The 20,862-nt window shown below is 34.0% G+C and overlaps 3 protein-coding genes and 1 long non-coding RNA gene across 4 annotated transcripts; 2 read left to right on the top strand and 2 right to left on the bottom strand.

Moving 5' to 3' along the window:
* Positions 1–506: 506 nt before the first annotated feature.
* Positions 507–4,880, top strand: LOC120283392 (phosphatase IMPL1, chloroplastic). The gene is made up of 10 exons (XM_039290067.1): positions 507–887; positions 1,255–1,322; positions 2,183–2,316; positions 3,101–3,189; positions 3,344–3,401; positions 3,479–3,531; positions 4,122–4,220; positions 4,305–4,418; positions 4,535–4,636; positions 4,713–4,880. Exons 1-10 carry the CDS (start codon positions 609–611, stop codon positions 4,809–4,811), a joined length of 1,095 nt encoding a protein of 364 aa, XP_039146001.1. The 5' UTR covers positions 507–608; the 3' UTR covers positions 4,812–4,880.
* A 3,982-nt stretch (positions 4,881–8,862) lies between these two features.
* On the top strand, positions 8,863–10,240 carry LOC120283423. The gene is made up of 4 exons (XM_039290105.1): positions 8,863–8,945; positions 9,344–9,463; positions 9,569–9,991; positions 10,085–10,240. Exons 1-4 carry the CDS (start codon positions 8,876–8,878, stop codon positions 10,189–10,191), a joined length of 720 nt encoding a protein of 239 aa, XP_039146039.1. The 5' UTR covers positions 8,863–8,875; the 3' UTR covers positions 10,192–10,240.
* Positions 10,241–14,383: 4,143 nt separating this feature from the next.
* LOC120250512 lies at positions 14,384–17,165 on the bottom strand. Its single transcript, XR_005533027.1, has 2 exons — positions 14,701–17,165; positions 14,384–14,631 (listed from the first exon to the last, which is right to left on the bottom strand). It is a non-coding gene; the product is annotated as an uncharacterized LOC120250512 (long non-coding RNA).
* Positions 17,166–19,034: 1,869 nt separating this feature from the next.
* LOC120249314 (zinc finger CCCH domain-containing protein 28-like) lies at positions 19,035–19,868 on the bottom strand. Its single transcript, XM_039257817.1, has 2 exons — positions 19,319–19,868; positions 19,035–19,228 (listed from the first exon to the last, which is right to left on the bottom strand). The coding sequence occupies exons 1-2, from the start codon at positions 19,866–19,868 to the stop codon at positions 19,035–19,037; spliced, it is 744 nt and encodes a 247-aa protein (XP_039113751.1).
* Positions 19,869–20,862: the final 994 nt, after the last annotated feature.

Raw genomic sequence — 20,862 nt, 5'->3', positions numbered from 1 at the left:
ACATTGGGTTAGTTTAATGGATAAAGCATTCACTTCTACATGAGAGGTCGGGTGTTCATATTTCACTCATACAAAATATACTATGCATGGATAGTGACAGGTCTTTCGTGCACAAAGTACGATAAAAAGGTTCTTAATATAAGAACGCGTGAACACGTTTTGCACTTGTTGTATTTTTCAAAATCAATATATGACCTTCAATATAATAATTTTTTTTTTACTTTTTGTCAATTGACACCGAATCTCCTGTGTAGAATATTTATATTTAATCAATAAAATAAATTTAAACTTCAACTTATACAAGACGATGGTAAAAACATGTGTGAGAGATATTAACTCTATACCTATGCATTTCCCGTCTGTGCACTTGATAAACCATGAACTTTATTCACTTATATTTAACAATAAATTATAAACAGATCTTTATATTTCAGTATTGTTTTAAGTTTTAAATTTTTAACATTTCAAATAAACTATATATATATGGACTCAAGACATGACTTATCTCGTTGTGGTTGGGTTGGAGATGTTTGTTAGCGCGAGCTGAGGCTGCGCTCAAAGAGCGAAGTGAATCTCTTTGAGGCAATTCCGCAAACACCACACGAGCAATGGCTAGAGCTCTCTCCCTTTCCACCCAAATCTCTCTCAGACCAAGGGTTTCGGCAATCCCTGCACCTTCTCTTCCTGTCATAAGCTTGAACAATGGCCGCTATTGGAGAAGGTTGCACTCTTTTGGGGGAATTATGGGCAGTACTCGAGCAAGAGCGGCGTTGTCCGATTTTGCCACTGAGAAACAGTACCCGAAGGTGGGAGCTCAATCAACTGGCTTGATTCCCCCGGATCACCTTCTCCAGGTTGTGGAGACCGCTGCCAATACTGGCGCAGAGGTATTCTCCGAGTTTTACTGGCATTCTTTGTTTGCTATGAGTTGTTAGGATTAGAACCGAAAATCTATGCTTAGATTGCAATTTGGTATTCTCCTTATCCTGAGTATGGAGACATTTGGTATTTCATTATTTGGGAAAGCATTGTAAGATTGCTTCTTTTGTTTGAATATTTGATGTAGTTTGGATATCAAAACATTCCTTTTTTTTTTTGTGTTAAAATTACCTACTTTACGTCACAAATTAGTGTATTGATGAAGGATCACACAATGCTTTACTTGGAGTGAGAGAATGATAACCTTTTTCCAATCTTTTTGTGATTCTGTAACACATCATCATTTTTTCACTTAATTAGGGTTTTGTCTTGCAGGTTGTGATGGAAGCTGTAAATAAGCCTCGGAATATTAATTACAAGGGGATCACTGACTTGGTCACAGAGTAAGATAGCCTCATCTGTCCTGCTTATAACCGAATTTTGATATTACTTTTGGGATAATTCTTTTTCTTCCATCAATTGATGCAGACTTATAATGGATAAGGTAGTAAGCTTTTAGTAACATTGCATTTGCTTATTCTTAAACGTGCCAATCACCAATCACCTAGTTTTAAGAACAACGCTCGGTCCTGTTTATGCTGCTTATATGTGCTGTTTCCTTAGATAGCCATCGTAGCTTATGGTTTAGTAATAGTAAGGCGGAAGTTCCTCAAAGAAAGAATGAATAGTGAACCATTTCTGTGCATCTAAAATTGATGAACATTCTCTTATGGAGAACTATTGCTGGCTATGACCTTGCTTATACTTTATTGGAAATGCTTGCTCCTCACTAGCTACTCTTCTCTCATTGTCGAATATGATAGTGGGCTCTAAATTGGAAAATTATACTCAAACTGGGTCTGCCGATTTATTTACAAAACAGTAACATACACACGTTTGCTTTAGAAATTTTTGGGCAATTTTGAATGCTCTGATACTTGCCATTATTTTCTACATGATTCAACATTTAGGAGAGATGTATTCTAAATTTTTGTTCATGGAATGAGTCATGATGGCCATCACATAGATGTCATTTTGTTACGAGCCAAAAAAATGTGTATATTCTCATGCCATTTTATTGCTATACTATGTTTCCATTAATTTTTTTTGTTGTGAAATTGCCATTTCTTTTGGCAGTGAGATTGCTCTGCATGATTTTGGATTGCTTGTCAACATTTAAGTTTCCGAATAAGTTCTCAATATTTGAATACTGGTTTTAAATTTGGATTACATTGAATTTTTGTTAGCACTGCCATACATGCAGCACAGATAAATCCAGTGAATCTGCTATACTTGAAGTGGTAAGAAAAAACTTCAGTGACCATCTTATTCTTGGGGAGGAAGGTGGCTTTATTGGGAACCCAAAGTCTGAATATCTTTGGTGTATCGACCCTTTAGGTTTGATTACTTGGCACTTGTTGTAACAAATTTAAAAGTACTTGTTTTTGTTGACATTTTCTGATAAGATCAGTATTCTCTTCTACAGATAAGAAATGACTAATAAAGAAATTGTTGAATTTTGCGTTAGTTATTAAGACAGCCTATTTACTTGTTGAAAGAGTGGTTTTAGTTGTGAAATTATGTTCTCACATTTGGCAAACAAAGTTATACCAAAGTAGAAGGATTCAATATGGTGTTAGAAGCATTGTGCCATGACCTCCTAGTAGCATTGGTGTCTGAAAGTTCAATTATTAATCACTAATTGAACCAGTGGAAAGGTTTCCATTTCTAATGTATGCAAAAGTTAGAAGAAAAATTACTTGCCTCAAGTAACATAGTCAATCCTTTCTCTTGTCAAATACATATGTTAGAATGTCAGTCTCTGATTGTCAGATTACAAACACTTGACAAAGCCAGCCCAGTAGAATGGTTGTCCTGTCCTAACCCATTGTCACAGTCTAACAACCTGCTGAGTCACGAAGCACATGCTCTATTTGACACAACTATGTGTTCTTCCAGAAAAATCTACATTTATGTTACGGATGACTATGAAATCACGTAACATAATTGATGATCAGTCGAATATTCATTGATAAGTTGATATTGTATCTGAATTTACACTGCACTTGTTTTGAGTTATGCCAGTCTTCCATTCTTGCAAATGATTCACCTGTAGTTATTGTTTCTGAATAGATGTTTTGCATTTTCATTGTGAGTGAGAGTTTGTTCATTTTTTATGTAGATGGCACTACAAATTTTGCACATGGTTACCCTAGCTTTGCTGTATCAGTAGGAGTTCTCTTTCGTGGCAAACCAGCTGCTGCCTCTGTGGTATTCCCAACCTTTCCTTTCTAATTTGATTGTCTATTGTTTCACTTATATAGAAATGAATGAGATGCAGGGCCTCAGAGGTGTGATCTCTTTGGCCACCTTAAATGGAATTTAGTTTTCTGTTGTTTTACAAGACAACTTTCCCTTTTCTTAGGTGGAGTTTGTGGGTGGCCCAATGTGTTGGAATACTCGCACATTTTGTGCAATATCTGGTGAGAACTTATGATTGCAAACTAATATGTCCTTGTTAATTGTTGAATTATAGTGAGTTAAATAATGGCATTTGCAGGTGGTGGTGCATTTTGTAATGGGCAAAAGATTCATGTTAGTAAGACTGAAGAGGTATATCATAATTTTCTATGAAGCAATCTCTAACTTATACTGCTAGAAATACTCTTTTAGTTGTCTTCACTCTTTTCTCGTCTCTTGTTAATTGGAAGGCACAATACAAGGTAGTTTGCATGCCAAATGTTAGCTGATTGTATTCAGCTGCTGTTATATTTAGTTAGTTGCCTTTGAAAGGGTGAACTAGATCCGTTGACTTAGGATTTTTTCCATTTATCTACTTTTTTTTTAAGCAACAAGGATGGTAAAGAAATTTTTAGATAAATTAGTTACAAATATTTTATTCTCCCTTCATTCCATTCATGAGATGCTGACTTACCTTAACGAAGACTTCTAGTTGGAAGTATCTGAAGTTCCAGGATTCAGATTGAATTGCTGGCACCATCTATTTTTCCAAAATTAGGTTCAAGCTTGTTTCCATCTTTTATATGCTTTGGTTCTTTGTTGTTATAGCTGACTTTGGAGCTATTTGTTTGGTTTGAATTACATTTTCAAGGTTAAACAATAGCGACAATGATAAAACCTATTCTTGCAAGTTACTGATTGACTTGCATAATCTGTAAATATGATTCAACCACTCTCTTCAGGTGGAGCGTTCTCTTCTAGTAACTGGCTTTGGATATGATCATGATGACGCATGGGAAACCAACATAAATTTATTCAAGGAATTCACCGATATCAGCAGGGTATGCAAACCCATATATCTACATCTATGAAGGAGACACTATCATGTTTACTAGTAGGTCCTGATTTCTGAATGCCATGAACAGGGTGTTAGGAGACTTGGTGCCGCCGCCGTGGATATGTCACATGTGGCCCTAGGAATTGTAGAAGCTTACTGGGAGTATCGATTGAAGCCATGGGATATGGCTGCTGGTGTCTTGGTGAGTCCAATGTTTATGTCTTGTCACTTAGGTGTATGTCCATTGTTATCTGAATGTGATTAAACTTTTATACTCAAACATCTCTAATGCTGTATAATTCACATTATCTGAAATAGTTAGTCGAAGAAGCTGGTGGCATTGTCACACGCATGGATGGCGGAAAGTTCACAGTTTTTGATCGGTCTGTTTTGGTTTCGAACGGTCGGCTTCATGGAAAGGTTTGTGGTAATGTTCTACAATACATAGATTGTTCTTCTTGTCTGGTGTTCATTGCTTTAAAATTAAAAAATGCAGCTCTTGAAGAGGATAGGTACTGCTACTGAGAATCTGAAGAACAAGGGGATTGATTTCTCCCTCTGGTTTAAGCCGGAAAACTACATTACTGATTTTTGAAATTTTATGATATTTTGTTGCATGTTTTCTTTGATGTTCTGATATTCAATATCAGCTTTGTTCAGTCAATTTATTCAGCCTTTTCAGAATTGTGGCTATTGAAAATAGTTTAAAATAAATTTGTGAAATCCAAACTGATTATACTCTATACAATAAAAAATATATATATCTTTTAGAAAATTTTTTAACATTTTGATTTGTTTTTTTATTAGTTGGAAATTTTGTTTGCGTCATTATATAGTTAATTGTCCTATGCATTACTATTATTGCATCTCAATTTACCCAAAAAAAAAAAACATAATTCTATTATATTAAAAAAAAACAAACTTCAAATTCAATTAAAATTATTTTACGAGGGGTTACATACTCAAACACATATTACTAGAAAACTACATTATATAAATACAAATTACAACCAACTTTAATTTTTTTTTTAAAATTAATTAGTTTATTAATTTTAAAAGCAACCCCTTTAAATCTATCCCAAGTGAATTAAGTTGTCTTTGAACTTGAATTAAAATAAATGAATAGCGGGAAAACGGGACTTGAGCACTTCCTTACTCCTCCAGTTAAATTTTATTTCTCCTCTACTTTTCCACATTTAAACCAATTAGAGTCTCATTTTGACCAAATCAAATGAGAGGTATATATAAATATATATATTGGCAAATTAGCGACAAACATCTTTTTATTTTTTTCATTGTGCTTAAGAGGTTTCAAACTCGAGATCGAAATGAGAGGCACTTCATATACATGTTGGAGGTCAACGGTCAACCCAAAATACAAGCTCATAATCATGCATTTATTTAAAATTCAAATTGAGTGAAAAGAGGATATATTTTCAGTTTAAATATATATTTCAAATTTGAGTATGATTAATCAGTTTGAGTCTTGGTAGGACTTGTAATTATATAAATTTTTGTGTTTCTTAGAGATGAAATTTCATTCCTAATTTCAATAAAATCTTTTAAGGTTGCAGATGAGGTAAGCTCTTTTTCTTGTTCTTTGGCTTTTTGAGAGCTAAATTTTTTTCCTTATTTTTTAATGCGTTTTTATAGTGATTTTGGGATTAATACTTTGATTGCATCGTTTTATTGCCTTCTTGATTATTATGGAATCATTAAAAATTTGATTACGGGATGAAAAACAAAATCATAGATTTGTCTATATCAAACTAATTTTTTTTCAAAAATTTTCAAAAAACTATAGAACACCTCTTAGGGTAGCGTCTAATTAAGGTTTGACATGATAATTTTTTTATATATTTGTGTATATTTATGCATGCACGAAACACCTCATATTATAGTTTTGATATTATGCAATGGTATATATACATATATGACAATACTGATGTTTTCTTTCTTTGATTTCATCAATATTCAACAAAAGCCCTTTGGAATTGAGACTTCCTCTAATTTTTATGTACCTACCTTATCAAGAATTCATCATGTAGGTATATAATATATATTAATTAAAAACACATTTGTTTTATAATTAATATAGTTTAAAGTAAATTTGTGAAATCCCAACTAATTAAACTCTTTGCAATTAGAAAATATTGTTTATATTATATCAAAATTATAGGGATTTTTATCAAATTATATTTTAAACTTTTTTAACAGTATGATTTCTCTTTTAATTAGTTGGAAATTTTATTTGTATCATTACACACACACGTACACACGTAATTCTCATATTCATTTCTATCATTGCATTTCAATTTTATACAACCTTAATTCTATTTCATTAAAAAAGCAAACTTTAAATTCAATTAAAATTATTTGACAACAAAATACATGTTTAACCACCAATTAATAACTCTATAAACCACATGTTCCCCAAAAATAAACATTATCGTGCAAATTAGAATAATTTGAAATTTTTTTAATCAATTAGTTCATTGATTATTATTTTTTAAATAACTCTTTTAAATCTAACTCAAATATTAGTTTCCAACTCGAATTAAAATAATTTCAAAATTAAGAAAGCGGGAAACACTTTTGCTCTCCTTAAATTTTAATTTTCCTCCACTTTTACCTATGAATCTTTCGCCAAACCCTAAAATAGAGGCACACAATAAATATGAAATAGTGTGAGTATAGTTATACACTCCAAGTTTGAGGAAAACTAATAAGTTTGAGTCTTAATAGGATTTGATTTATATGATTTATAACTCTATATAAGATTTTATGCATGTCAATTTTGGGTGCTCCTTATTAATATATCAGTGCGTGGTTAATGAAGTTGTTATTCTTTTTCATGATCTTTTCTTACTTATAGCACTTTTATCCTGATTTTAATCAAGATTTTGGTGGTGTTAGATTCTTGATTTCAATAAAGCGAAGCATCTCGTTGAAGTTTCTCAAAGAGGTAAGCTTTTAATTTTGATCTTGGTTTCCTAGGTGCTTGATATTTTTTATTCTTTATTTTATTTTATTTTTAGTGTTTTTTTAGTGGTTTTGAGATCAATGCTTTGATAAAAATAAATAAATCACAACTTATTGCATCATTGATTGCCTTCTTGATTATTATTGAATTGTTAAAAAAAAAATATTTCTCCTTAGTGAGGTTTGATTCTTGATTTTGATAAAGAAGTATTATGATGGAAGTTTCTTGTAGAGGTAAGCTTTTTCTTTTTCTTGTTCTCATGTTTCTTTATAGTGGTCTTGGGATAATGCTTTGATTGCATTATTGATTGCCTTATTTTTCTAATTATTGAATTATTAAGAATCTGAATGCTTTATGAAGAGCAAAATTACTGATTTATCAAAAACAAACGGATTGATTTTTTTTCTTTCCAGAAAATTTCAAAGGACAAAGAACATCTAATTTTTTTTCTTCTCCTAAGTAGTTGTGTAATTTTGTTGTTTTTTGATTTAGATTGTAAACGTTAATACTTTTGATGTTCCTTAGGGTAGCATTTAATTAAGGATTTTATGGGGGCACCGATTGGATAATTAGATGTCAAGATATATATATATATTATAATTTATGGAACCATTCTCTGCTGCATCATATGTTATTTTGCAAATTTATTCTCTTGAACAATGAAATTATGTGATTAATTTCAATAAATAAGTGGTCTATCTACTTTTATTAAAAAAAATCATGTGATAATCTAACCTGGCATTTGATGCATTTGCATAGATACACACAAATACAAACACATTGGACATTGTAGTTTTAATATTGTACGATAGTATATATATTCAAATATGATGTTATGTGGGAAATGTATTAAATTTTGTTATTTCTTTGTTGTGTTTATCAATATTCAAGAACCCTTCGGAATTAAACATATGAAAAATTCATCATGCAGGCATATCTCTGTTGGACATATATTTGAGTCATTAAGCATTTCACCACAACCATGAATCAAGTAGTGAGTTTTCCAACAATGGAAGATCTGAAGCATGTAAGACACCCTTTCAACTTAATCTATGAATGTTCATCTTGTTAAAAGATCAGTATACCTTGTACAATCTTTGCTATATATTTTTAAAAGTATGTTCTGTTTTTATTATTTATTCTTAAATAAGTTATGATGCTGCATTAATACATAAGTAGCTTGCTTCTCTAGTTATTTTTTTTAGCTGGACGTTATCTTTGATCTTGAGAATTTTTTTATACCTTTTTACATTGATGGCACAACTTTCATAAATTCTACATGCATAGGCATATATATATATGTACACGAATCCATGCATGTATATAGACACTTGTTTATAATAATATATGATAACTATGGACAGTTGACCTAATATGTAGAACCAAACATTTTATTTTATAGCATGATTGTCATCATCCAAGATGTTATTCAAAACTAAAATTTACATTGTGAAATCCAATGAGTGAGCTCAGACTCAGAGCCATAAAATCAATGTGTAAAGTATTCATGTAACACTTTTCGCAACCAATCTTAGTTCAAATATGTCTCTCTATCTGTGTTATCTCTGAAACTTTTTTCTTGATAATTATCTTGGTAAATCTTTAGTGTTGCAACTCAAATCTTCTTATCTTAATTTCAGATACAAACACTCATTGAATGTTGCCTTCAAAAGTATATGAACGAGGGAGAAACAGTTGATGAACTCCACCGTGATAAAGGGATTAATCCTCTTCTTACCCACCTAGGTAATCAACCATCATTTTTTTCTTGTATTTTCATTAACTTTTTGCACAATTTATTTTTATGGTTATAATTAACACTAGTCTTGATTGAAGCTCAGACATAAGCATGGTGTGGAATTAGCTTTTAATTAATGATTCTCTATTTATTACCCTACTGAAAAATACCTTCCATCTCCTTTAGAATGTAATTAGCCAAGTGAAATCAAGAACTTTTCTTCTAATTATGTAATAGGATTTCAACAAAAGAGTGAAATTGAACTTTTGAAATTAACAAAACATTCCCCCTTGGTTAACTAGCATTAGCTTGAAATCCATATTAGTGAGAAACTTATGCACTAGAATCAACCTTGTCATGACTGTCCATCTGAATTTTGATATCTTTATGTGTTTTCTTTTATCAGTTTGGCAACAGTTAGAAGACAACAACCAGATCTTCTTTAAAGAATATTATTTGAGACTAATACTGATGGAGCAATGCATGGAGTTCAACAAACTCACTGCCGCAGTAATTGAGGCCAAAGGTATAGACACTAGTAGCAGCAGTGTACAAGAATTTTATTCTGACATATTTAATATGAAGTATATAAATTTTGGATTCATTTCTTTTATACATCTTGTTCCAGAAGCTCAAAATGCATCCAATGTTGCTCAACAAACACCAGCCTTAGTAACACCGGGTAATGCACTATGCAATGGAGGGACTTGGGGTTCTTTAATGGAAAATGGGAATGGTTTCAATGGAATCCCATCAAGCCAGAATGGAAACATGCAAGTGTGTCAAGGAATGAATGGCATGGACCAAATTTCATTTAGTGCTGGTGCACCACCCTTGGGTTTTCCTGCACATGAATATGGGTTTATAAATCAGGCTCCTCCAAATTACAGTAAGTTTAATGTTAGGCCACAAGGAATTTCAGTTGCACCATATTCAACCTCCAACAACTTGGGATTGATGGAACAACAACAATTCAATATGCCAACAACAGTTGATGGTTTTTTGGGCCAACCTCATTCTTTTGATCAGTTCTTCAGTTGGCAAGCAGTCAATGGTTTGTTGTCTCAAGCTTCTACTATGGATTTTTTTTCTTTTTGTTACATTGATTCTAAGAGCTCAATGTTTACATTTGATAATTATCTTTTAGGTGTACCTGGGAATGAAGCCAAAGCCTCAAATCATGCTTCTGGGGTGCAAAATTTCAGTAATAACGGTGTTGATATTCCATCATCATCTCAGTATTTCATGCAGTGATCTCCTCTTTGGGATTCTTTAAAGGAAAAAAATATTGCTGTTTGTACAAATTTTAGTGACATTTTCTAGCTCATTAATTAATGATCATTTAAAATAATTTGAAATCTTCATATTGATGGTTTTGAAAAGGAAAAACAAAGTTAATGCCAATTAATGAGTATGAAATGTATTTGGAACTAGAACTAGTGTTTTTTTTAAATAAAATTTTAGTTAGATCTCACAACATTTATTGTTGTTTTTTGTTTTTACCTTGTGATGATTGATTGGCATAATTTTGGGTGATTATTAATTTATTATATGAATTTCGGAAAAATCTTTTGGTTATGAAATGGATATTCGGTTTGTTGATTAAAAAACAAAAAATCTCCCATGTTCCTCAAATATATGCTTCTCTAGATATTGGCACGTACATAAGCCAACAATTTTTTGGTTTATTGACATCGGAGTTTTTGTATAAGATCACTCATGCAAGATGAACGTATGGTATGTTGAAGTATTAACTCCACATTTGTACATGTTTTGATATGATTGGTTCATATTTCATCTGTTAAAAATATAGTACCACATCAGTATAATGAGTTTATATATAGATACAAGGGTTGAGCCACTAAGTCTTGAGACTTTTTGGTGTAAGAAATCCATATAGAGCCTATATGGGGCCAACTAGTACCAAAATATAAAATCTAACATGGTATCACACAAGTAGTGTACAAATCTATGTAAGTAGGATCTCTGAGATACAAATAGTATACAAGTCCATGTGTGTAGGACTTCTGAGACACAAAGTAGTAAACAAGTCTTAGTAAACAGATTTTTAGTGTATAAGTCTGAGCAAGTTCGACTGAGTTGAACTTGAGGGAGGGTGTTAAAAATATAGTACCACATTGGTTGTGTGATAGAAGTATAATGGGTTTATATATAGGTACAGGGGTTGAGCCACTAAGTTTTGAGACTTTTTGGTATAAGACCCCTAAGCCTACATAGAATCCACTAGTACCAAAATATAAAATCTAACATCATAATTAAAAAAAAATATTAGCAAACAAAAATGTGAGATATGTTTTATTTGGAAGTTTTATCTAATTGTTATATTTTGTGCATTTGCTACAGAGCTCTGTCGATGGACCAGATGAGTTAAATGTGCAATAATAATAAGAATGAATGAAATCATAATCTAAAAAAGAAAAAAAGGAAATGCATGCTATGTTTTACCATCCAACCAACCATAATGAGTAATGCTATATGAGGCGAAGAAAACACACGAACCAGCCACACGACTGATGTGGCTGGTTACGTGGATTTTCTTTTTTTTTTATTTAAAAAAAAAAGTAAAAAGGGGAGAAACACTCTATCTCATTCTCTCTCTCTCTCACGTGAGTCCCTCTCCCAATCCCGGTGGCTTCTCCCGTTGCTTCCCTCGCCGGTCGCCGGTCGCCGCTCCCGTCGCTGCCCGCTTCAGCTGTCGCTCCCGCCGCTTCCCTCTCCCACTCCCGGTTGCGGCTCCCGGTATTCCCCTCTCCGGTCTGCGCTCCCCGCCACTTCCCTCTCCCATCCCGGTGGCCGCTCCGCTCCCGCCACTCCCGCCGCTCCCGTCGCTTCCCTTTCCAGCTCCCAGTTGCCGCTTCCCTCTCCCACTCCCGGTGGCGGCTCCCGCAGCTTCCCTTTCCGGCTCCCAGTCACCGCTCCCACCGTTTCCCTCTCCCACTCCCGGTGGCCGCTCCCGCCGCTCCCTTCTCTCCCACTCCCGGTCGCCCCAGTCGCCGCTTCACTCCCCCGTTCCCTCTCCCACTCCCGGCCGCTTCACTCCCCCGTTCCCGGCCGCTACATCAAAGGTATAATTTCTGATTAGTGATTAGTATTATGATGATTAAGTTTGTATTTAAAAAAAAAATTCTGATTAGTATTTTGCATGAAACACAATTAGGTACAAGTATTTTGGTTTATAAAGAGATCATCATGATTAAGATTGTATTATAAAAAATTTCTGATTAGTATTGTGCAGGAAACACAATTAGTTACAAGTATTTTGGTTTATAAAGAGATCATGTTGGGTGATTAAGTTTGTACTTATTATTTTGATTTATAAAGAGATCATGGTGGGTGATTAAATTGTTAATTTTGATCAAAAGCTAAAAAAATGTGAGTGTTTATTGTTTGCGTAATTTGTAAATTTATTGTTTGTCTAATTTTTGTTTAGAAGTCTACTTAAAGCACGAACATGGAAGAAGTGATACTTGGGTGTAATGAGCAAGGAAAAGATGATGTGGAAGTTGGATGTTCAAGTTATGAAATACATGCCAAAGAAAAACCGGTAGATTTGAATTTAGTTGAAAATATTGTGCCGGAGGCCGGTATAATACTTGATTCCGAAGAAGAAGTTTATAAATTGTATATCAAGTACGCGCGGGATGAAGGATTCGGCATCACCAAAAGAAGCACTAGATTAGGTGATGATGGAAAATTGAAATATTACACTCTAGCATGTTCAAGAGGTGGCAAACGAATATCTACTTCAAAAAACTCATTCAACCCAAGGCTATCCACCAAAGTAAATTGTCCGGCCAAAATTAATGTCATTGTTAGCAATGATGGGCGATTTACCATTTCAAGTGTTAATTTGGAGCATAATCATGCACTTAGCCCACAAAAAGCTCGTTTCCAAAAGTGCAATAAAATTGATACATATGTCAAAAGAAGGCTTGAATTAAACGACCAAGCAGGAATAAGCTTTCAAGCTAAAAAAATTTTTCATTCCTTGGCGGTTGAAAGTGGGGGTTATGAAAAATTTAACATACACTCGAGAAAGATTGTAGGAATTATATTGCAAAGCAAAGGCGATTTAGGCTTTGGTGTTGGTGATGCCGTGGCACTTGGAAAATATTTTCTCGCATGCAACAAAGAAACACAAAATTTTTCCATTTGATTGACATGGATGAGGAAGGTCGTTTGAGAAATGTTTTTTGGGCGGATGCGAGGTCTATAGCGGCTTATGAAGCCTTTGGTGATGTAATTTCTTTTTGATACAACATACTTGACGAATAAGTATGACATGCCATTTGCTCCGTTTGTCGGTGTAAATCATCATGGGCAATTGGTATTTTGATGGACAACACAACTTCAAATGAAAAGTTTAAACCTAAGTTGTCGGAGGAGACTAATGTGCCACACCAAAAATTTCTAACACCTTTAAAGGTACGGAGTAAGGGTCGTCCACCATCAAAAAGGAAGAAATCAAAAGTTGAAGAAATAATAATTAGAAACAAGAAAAAGGTATTTTTATGTTGTATCATATTCACTAGTTCTTTATTTTTGTCCGATGTTTTTTTTTCTTGTATAACATCCATGTTATTATTTTCAGAAGCCACAAACAAGGGGAGATGCATTAGCTCAAAAATTTATACAAGATGATCATTGCACACAAGAGAGTGTGGTAATTGTCTTGTAATTGTCATTAATGTGTGTTGTTTGATTGTTTATACGTATTTGACAAATTTAATTTCAAATAATGATTTGTTTGATTGTAATCTCTTTTCTTAGGTGAATTCAAATTCTATATCGATCAATCTGGACATGCATCACAGTTCTTCTCTAGGTTTTACAAGCCAATGCAATGATCTCTAATTAAGGTGATTTGCAAGATGTACATATTTATTTTTGTATTTTTAAGATTTTTGGTTTTATGATTTTGTGATGTATTATCCTTTTTAATTTTTCAGGGAATCGTATTGTGGTGCAAGTTACTTATATAGCGCAAGGAATAATTTTTGTATTCGTATTCGTGTTCATGTTCATGGAGTAAAAGAAGGGATGTTGTTTGATTTTGTAGTTTTTGTTGCTGACTTTTAATGAAGACATGTTGTTTGATTTTGTAGCATGTGTGTCGTTTATGTTTAATGAAGGGATGTTGTTTGATTTTGTAGTATGTGTTTCTTATTTTTAATGAAGACATGTTGTTTGATTTTGTAGTATGTGTTGCTTATTTTTACTGAAGACATGTTGTTTGATTTTATAGCATGTATGTTGCTTATGTTTGATGGAGGGATGTTGTTTGATTTTGTAGGATGTAAAGGTGTCCATGCTTCCATGGTTGGAGAATATACTTGAATTTGATGAATACAAATTTAACCTGGACATCACAATGGACCAACTTTGAATACGAATTTAACATTGATGACTGCCCAACAACCAATTTAAAAAAAAAAAAAATTTTAAAAATCATGTTGTTCTTGATCTCCATGAATTTAACCAGATGCCTACTAAAAGAATACATAAATTTTCTATTTGACAAAAATTCATAAAATCAGAAGAACTTCAGCTGATGCAGTTGCATCACCCATGTTAACTTGCTTCTTCACATGGAACAACATTTGCAGAAATCAAATTTGCAGGTTCAGGTTGCTTTGAAGCAAGAGCTGCTGCCACAAACATTGCAGTTGCTCCCTACAAAATAGTTCTATTAGAGATACCCATGAAATAACAACAACGTACAGAGTTAAAGATGGCGCTCACCTGCAAATGAAAGGCTGCCCAAATAACAACTTTGGCAAGCGTTTCACTCCAACCAAGCCTGTCCTTTGAGAGCTGTACACACATCAAGAAAAGCAAAATGCAATAGCATTCAATCATAGAAGGATGATGCATTTATCAGATAGCAGTAACATTGCACACAAAACTTTGCAAGTTATTCAGAATAAATTAGAATTTATTACAAAAAAACCCCGAACTCTTCTGGAGTATTTAAAATCCATCCAAACCGTGGTTCTTCAGAAATAATTATTAGGTTGCAAGCTGAATCCCTTCTTTTGTCCAAAGTTGCCAAACATCACGGTTGAAGCAAAGGAGAGAAATTTCTTATTGTTCAATTTCCTGATACAAAAATAAATCGAAGGATCTCTTGCCAAAAACCTATCATTGCCGGTGAATCCAGACAACCAATATATTAAAAGGATCATTTATTTAAGCCATCAATTTTAATTAAAAAAAAAACTCACAATTGTGGACTCATATTCTTCCTTTCAGGAGCACCTGACATCCAAATTCATGGAATACACTGATTAGCAAAGCAGCATGGAGTGGGGAACATTGAACACATTGTGAGAAATTCAATTCACAAGACTTTGATTCCATCAAAGACTACTATTGGAAAAATTGGAACAAAGTTGGGATGAGAGGGGGACTCTCATTTTGTGTAAACTATTGAGTCATAATTATAATTCAAACTGATCACTACAACAAGCCCTGAAAGAACAGAAAACAAATTCTTTTAAAAAAAGCCCATTGTAGGTGAATACACAAAAAACCAAACTACTTCCACATCATGGGTTGGCAACCAGCAATTTCTGAAAGAGTGTAAGTGAGGAAATTTCACATTATATACGATGAAACCAACGTGACAAGAATTTTGTCCACCAGTAATACTTGACCTCAAAATGTTATGTCAGCATGACAGAAACTGGTGCAACAGAAACTGGTGCAAGAGAACTAGCAGAAGTGTACACGTATTTTTGAACCATTTTTAACACTTAGCCTGAAGGATTGGCTTACAAAATTTAATATAAATTCAACAAAACAAAGGATGCTTACTAGGGCAATAGAAACTATCAATAACCACATGTAGTCAGTTGAGCAGAAAAGTTGAGGCATCAGACCAGCATTACTATCCTTCTTCAGAATAACATCCAATATGATAAAGCAAACAACTTGCCAACATTGAACACAAATATTACTGAATTAAACAGGAAACAATCATGCAAATCTTCAATAACAAGTTAGTGAACTTGATAACTTACTAGCAATTTAAATATTTAGTTGCTGCAAAAGACGAATGAAAATCTTCAATAACAAGTTAGTGAACTTGATAACTTACTAGCAATGTAACTTACAGCTTCTCTGGTGTCCATCTGCAGGTTACATCAAGCTTGATAGATATAAAAAAATAGCAAACAAACAAACAGTTCAGAAGAATAAAAAGGCTCAGATCTGGCCCCACTGTTCTATTGCATGGATAAACATGAATCAAGGGCTGCAACTAAAGTTGCCACGCCACCCAATTTCTATACTCTTTTATAGGGCAAATCATCATGGCCAAGACAATCATTACTAAAGAGTAAGAGTAATGCTATATGAGGCGAAGCAAACACACGAACCAGCCACGTCGACAGAAAGAAATACATGATGCAACAAAATATATCAACCAACAGATTTAAAACAGAGGCTCAGATTCAACAATAATGATGTTCTCCCATCCTTCCCCCTCCCTCTACAACAATAACAGTGGCGGTTGCCTACTAGGCCATCCAAGCCACTATGCCATCGTTGTAGAGAGACGAAGGCAGGATAGAAATTTTTAGGGCATCATTGCCTTTGTACCTGATTTCAAGGCGAGCCGGGCTTTTGTGCCAAGAAATTCAGAGAACCAGCCACACGAAAGAGAGAAACAGAGTTCCACACGAGAGAGACAGAAACTAGGCCGATCTGTGCCCTAGTTTCTCTTCAAAGCCAAACGAGAGAGGGGCGACGGCCGGAACGGGTACCGGGAGCGGGGAAGGGAAGCGGCGGCCGGGAGCACAGAGCCACACGAGAGAGACAGAGAGAGAGAGAGAGAGAGAGAGAGAAAGCGAGAGAGTCCCACATGATAGAGCACGAGAGAGACAGAAACTAGGGCCGATCTATGCCCTAGTTTCTCTTCAAAGCCAAACGAGAGAGGGGCGGCGGCCGGAACGGATACCGGGAGCGGGGGAGGGAAGAGATCGGTCAGAATGGGTACCGGAACCGGGGACAAAGAAGAGAGCTGTCATAACGGGTACCGGGACCGAGCCAGGGAAGAGAGCGGTCAGAACGAGTACCAGACACGGGGGAGTGAAGCGGCAGGGAGCGGAGGAGTGAAGTGGCCGAGAGCGAGGAAGGAGGAGGCGGCCTGAACGACGGCCGAGAGAGGGGGAAGGAAGCGGCGGGAGCGGTGCCCTAATTTCTAGATAGAGAGAACCCCGAGAGATAGAGAGTTTCTCCCCTTTTTACTTTTTTTTTATAAAAAAAATAAAAAAAAAAAAGAAAATCCACGTAACCAGCCACATCAGTCGTGTGGCTGGTTCGTGTGTTGTCTTCGCCTCATATAGCATTACTCAACCATAATTGGATTAAATTTAAAAAAAAAACTGAAAACTGATGCTTTTCTGTAAATTGATGTTTGATTTTCCTTAGCACAACTTAAGATTTTTGTAAGCACATAGGTTAAGATGTCAGAATTGCAGAAATAAATTTAATCAAAACGCTAAAACAAAGTAAACCATGACAACTGTTAAACAACTCTAATACGCCTTGATTTACAAAGAACAAATACATTATACTTGATTGTCTAACACTAACATTTTTTTTAAGTGGATAAACCACATTTATTAGCATAAAGGCTAACACTAACCTTTTCAAAGTTACTGATTGGTAAATTATTATCATCTGTGTAACTGAAAAGTATCATACTCAATTGATTAATTAATCCAAATAGGACTTGGAATGCTTCAAATTATTATGAATACATTATTCTTTTTACTGTTGTTTTTAGTCCCCTTTCTGCTTTATATATTTTTCCCCTTAATGAATTAAATGTGATTTATTACTATTTTTTATGGATCATAACTAATGAAAATCCTGGATCATACTCACTTAATCAGAGATAAGAAGTGAAAGGAATTCATAAAAGAAATTCAAATTTTTAAAGTAAAGAATCTAAACCAGTCCTCTATTTCTTCTTACATTAGTATTTCGGAACTATGAACCGAACTATGAAAAATTACAATTAAATATCTTATGTATAGTTTTTATTATAATAATGTCACTATGTTTTTAGAGTTAATAGCAATCATACGACTTAATTTATCATATTATAAGTCACATAAACCTATATGATTTCCGCTAACACCATAAATCTGAATATTTTATTGTAATAAAAAAAGTAAATGTAAGAGATAACATCCTACACGGGGCTATTTAATCTTTTTCTTAAGTATTTCACCAATACAATGAATTAAATGATACAATTACTTTTTTTATGAGTACCCTAAACCTACACTCACTCCCATACTCTACTGAGCAGATTTGGTCCACTTGGATTCCTTCTCTAGATGTGCGTGTGCCGCACTTTCTGGGACCTTATTACCAGAGCAATTTTCTGAAATATCTGGCTGGAAAAGAACAATCGTATCTTTAATCTTACCTGCATTTCCACTGTATCAATTATTTTTAATATTTCTCATATGTTATTTAATTGGTGCTCTGCAGCTAAAGACTCGACTCAATAAGTTTCCAGTGATTCCATTCAGTCTGTCAAGCACTCCCTCGACTTCTTGAGCGCCAGATCTGCAGACCTCGCCAGCGGCTCGACACAACTTCATTGTAGTGAGTGACTCTCCTAGGTCCTGCTGAGCTGACCTCTGCTATCTCTTGATGGTCTTCGTCTCCTCAGCTCCTGGTCGTGGGTGTTTCTTTGGTGTTTGTTTCAGTTGTTTTTTATTTCGTTGGTTGTGGACTGTCACACCTCTGGTGTAGTGTCCTCTTTGTGCTGTACCCCCTTGTTCTTCTTCTGCTTCACTGCATCGAGGTTGTCTCTGCTGTTTTCTCATTGCTTCGATCAAATCGCTTTATCCACTTTTATAAATATATATATATATATATATATATATATATATATATATATATATGATACAATTATATCGCACAATGATTTTTTTATTATTATTAAAGAAATTCGAATGAATAAAATCTTACACAGAAGAGAATATCCCATTACTAAACAAGACAACAAATTAACCACGGATTCTGCTAATTAAACAAATCCAGAAACACACAAATTAATGTGTCCAATCTGCATAGATGTTGACTATCTTCCTTCCAGTCTTGAACAGCAGACTACGTTTAACGCCATTCTTGATCTTTCTACTCGGATTTGAAGAATTCTTGATCTCTGTACTTGGATTTGGATTGATATTCATAGTACTCACACCAGTGTTTTGAATGCCCATTGGAACCACAACAGCCTCACCACCTGCACCATGAAATTATACATCATATATATATAACATATTAATAAAAAAAAATTAAAAATTATTTTAACTACAGATGGAAAGTAAATTACTTGTAAGAGGATGAGCATGATTCATCATCAAAGAAGGCCGTGGGTTAAAAGGAACTCTAGGAGCAAAATCAGGCTGCGGTCTCATATGTGAGTACCGGCAAGTGTTCCCATTACTGCAAAACCCAGTTCTCATGAAACTGAAACACAAGCCCGAGTTCGAGTTTCGGTTTGGGTTTGGGTTCGGGTTCGGGTTTGGTTTGCGAAGCTCAGCAAAACCATGGGCGAACGTGCACGTGTCACCGTACGGGCACGTGCCATACTGTTGGAATTTGTTGCAGAGACCGGTCTTGTAAAACGAGTTGCGTTGTTTCTTGGTGTTGTTGGGAAGTTGTGGTGGAAAACGAGCAGTGTTGTTCCCAGCCACTTCCATCGTCGTTGACGGTGGCCGGAACGGTGGAGCCGGAGTCCGGTGCAGACCACCATAGTTGCCGGTGGCGGTGAGATTATTATGCATGTTGTCACCGGTGAGGATTGTTTGTTGAGGATTATTGTTATAGAATTGCTGGTGGTGGTTGAAAGCAAAGGGTTGATTGAAGTGATTTGGATCCATCTTCAGAACTGTATTTTTGTCAAGAAATAATATGAAATATATATATATATATATATCTGTATATGTATATATGGATAGTGGATATGTGAATTTGAGATATTAGAGAATTTGAATTCTAATATAACTAAAATTAAGTTTTAAATATTCTAAATTTTAAATTGGGATTGAATTCAAATGACAAACTATCTTCTTTTAATTTTTAATGCCTTTTTAAATCAAATTAATATTTAAAAACTAAGGACTTGCCAAAATTTGCTATCCTTTTTTTAGTATCTGCAGCAGCAGTACATCTCTGGATTTTCCTTGTATATTTATTAAATAAAAATAAATAAATTCATTCCCCTCGAAAATACAGTTTTTTTTTTAATTTTATTTTTCACTCCCACAATCTCAATTTTTACGAATAGCTCATAACCCCTTTTTATTTTGTTTTACTTTTATTTAATTAGTTTTCAGGTATTTTTTTACATCTGATTAGTTTTCGGGGATGCAAATGATTTTTATGTTTTTATATAAATTTCTTTTATATTTTACTAAATTATATATATTATCCTATTTTAACTAAAGCTATTTTTTTAATTAAAACCGATTAGATATTCCTTTATTTTAATATAACCCAACTATTTATACATTATTTAATTATAAATCATATATACGAGTACACATGTACCTAATAGAATAGATTTTTTTATAAAAATATTAGATAAAAGATTTATTTTCATATATTTTAATTTAAGTTAGTTTGATGCCTTCCTCAAAAGGATATATGAGACATTGCAAAACCATCATGCTTCATGTTATCTTTTCCGTAACACTTTAATTAAATTAAAAATTAAAAAAATCAGCAGAAGCACAAGCAACCATGACAATATATTTGAAGTATTAATTCCAAATCTATAAATATCTCTGATTTCCCTTAATTCTTGTCATCTACTAATTGTCAAAAATGTTATGAAACTAGAGTAGTGAAAAATAAATAAAAAGCTCTGATTAA

This window comes from Dioscorea cayenensis, chromosome 19 (genome assembly GCF_009730915.1).
Source record: "Dioscorea cayenensis subsp. rotundata cultivar TDr96_F1 chromosome 19, TDr96_F1_v2_PseudoChromosome.rev07_lg8_w22 25.fasta, whole genome shotgun sequence".
NCBI classification, from domain to species: Eukaryota; Viridiplantae; Streptophyta; class Magnoliopsida; order Dioscoreales; family Dioscoreaceae; genus Dioscorea; species Dioscorea cayenensis.
The sequence above is the reverse complement of the archived record's forward strand: the minus strand, read 5'-3'. Positions and strand labels throughout refer to the sequence as shown.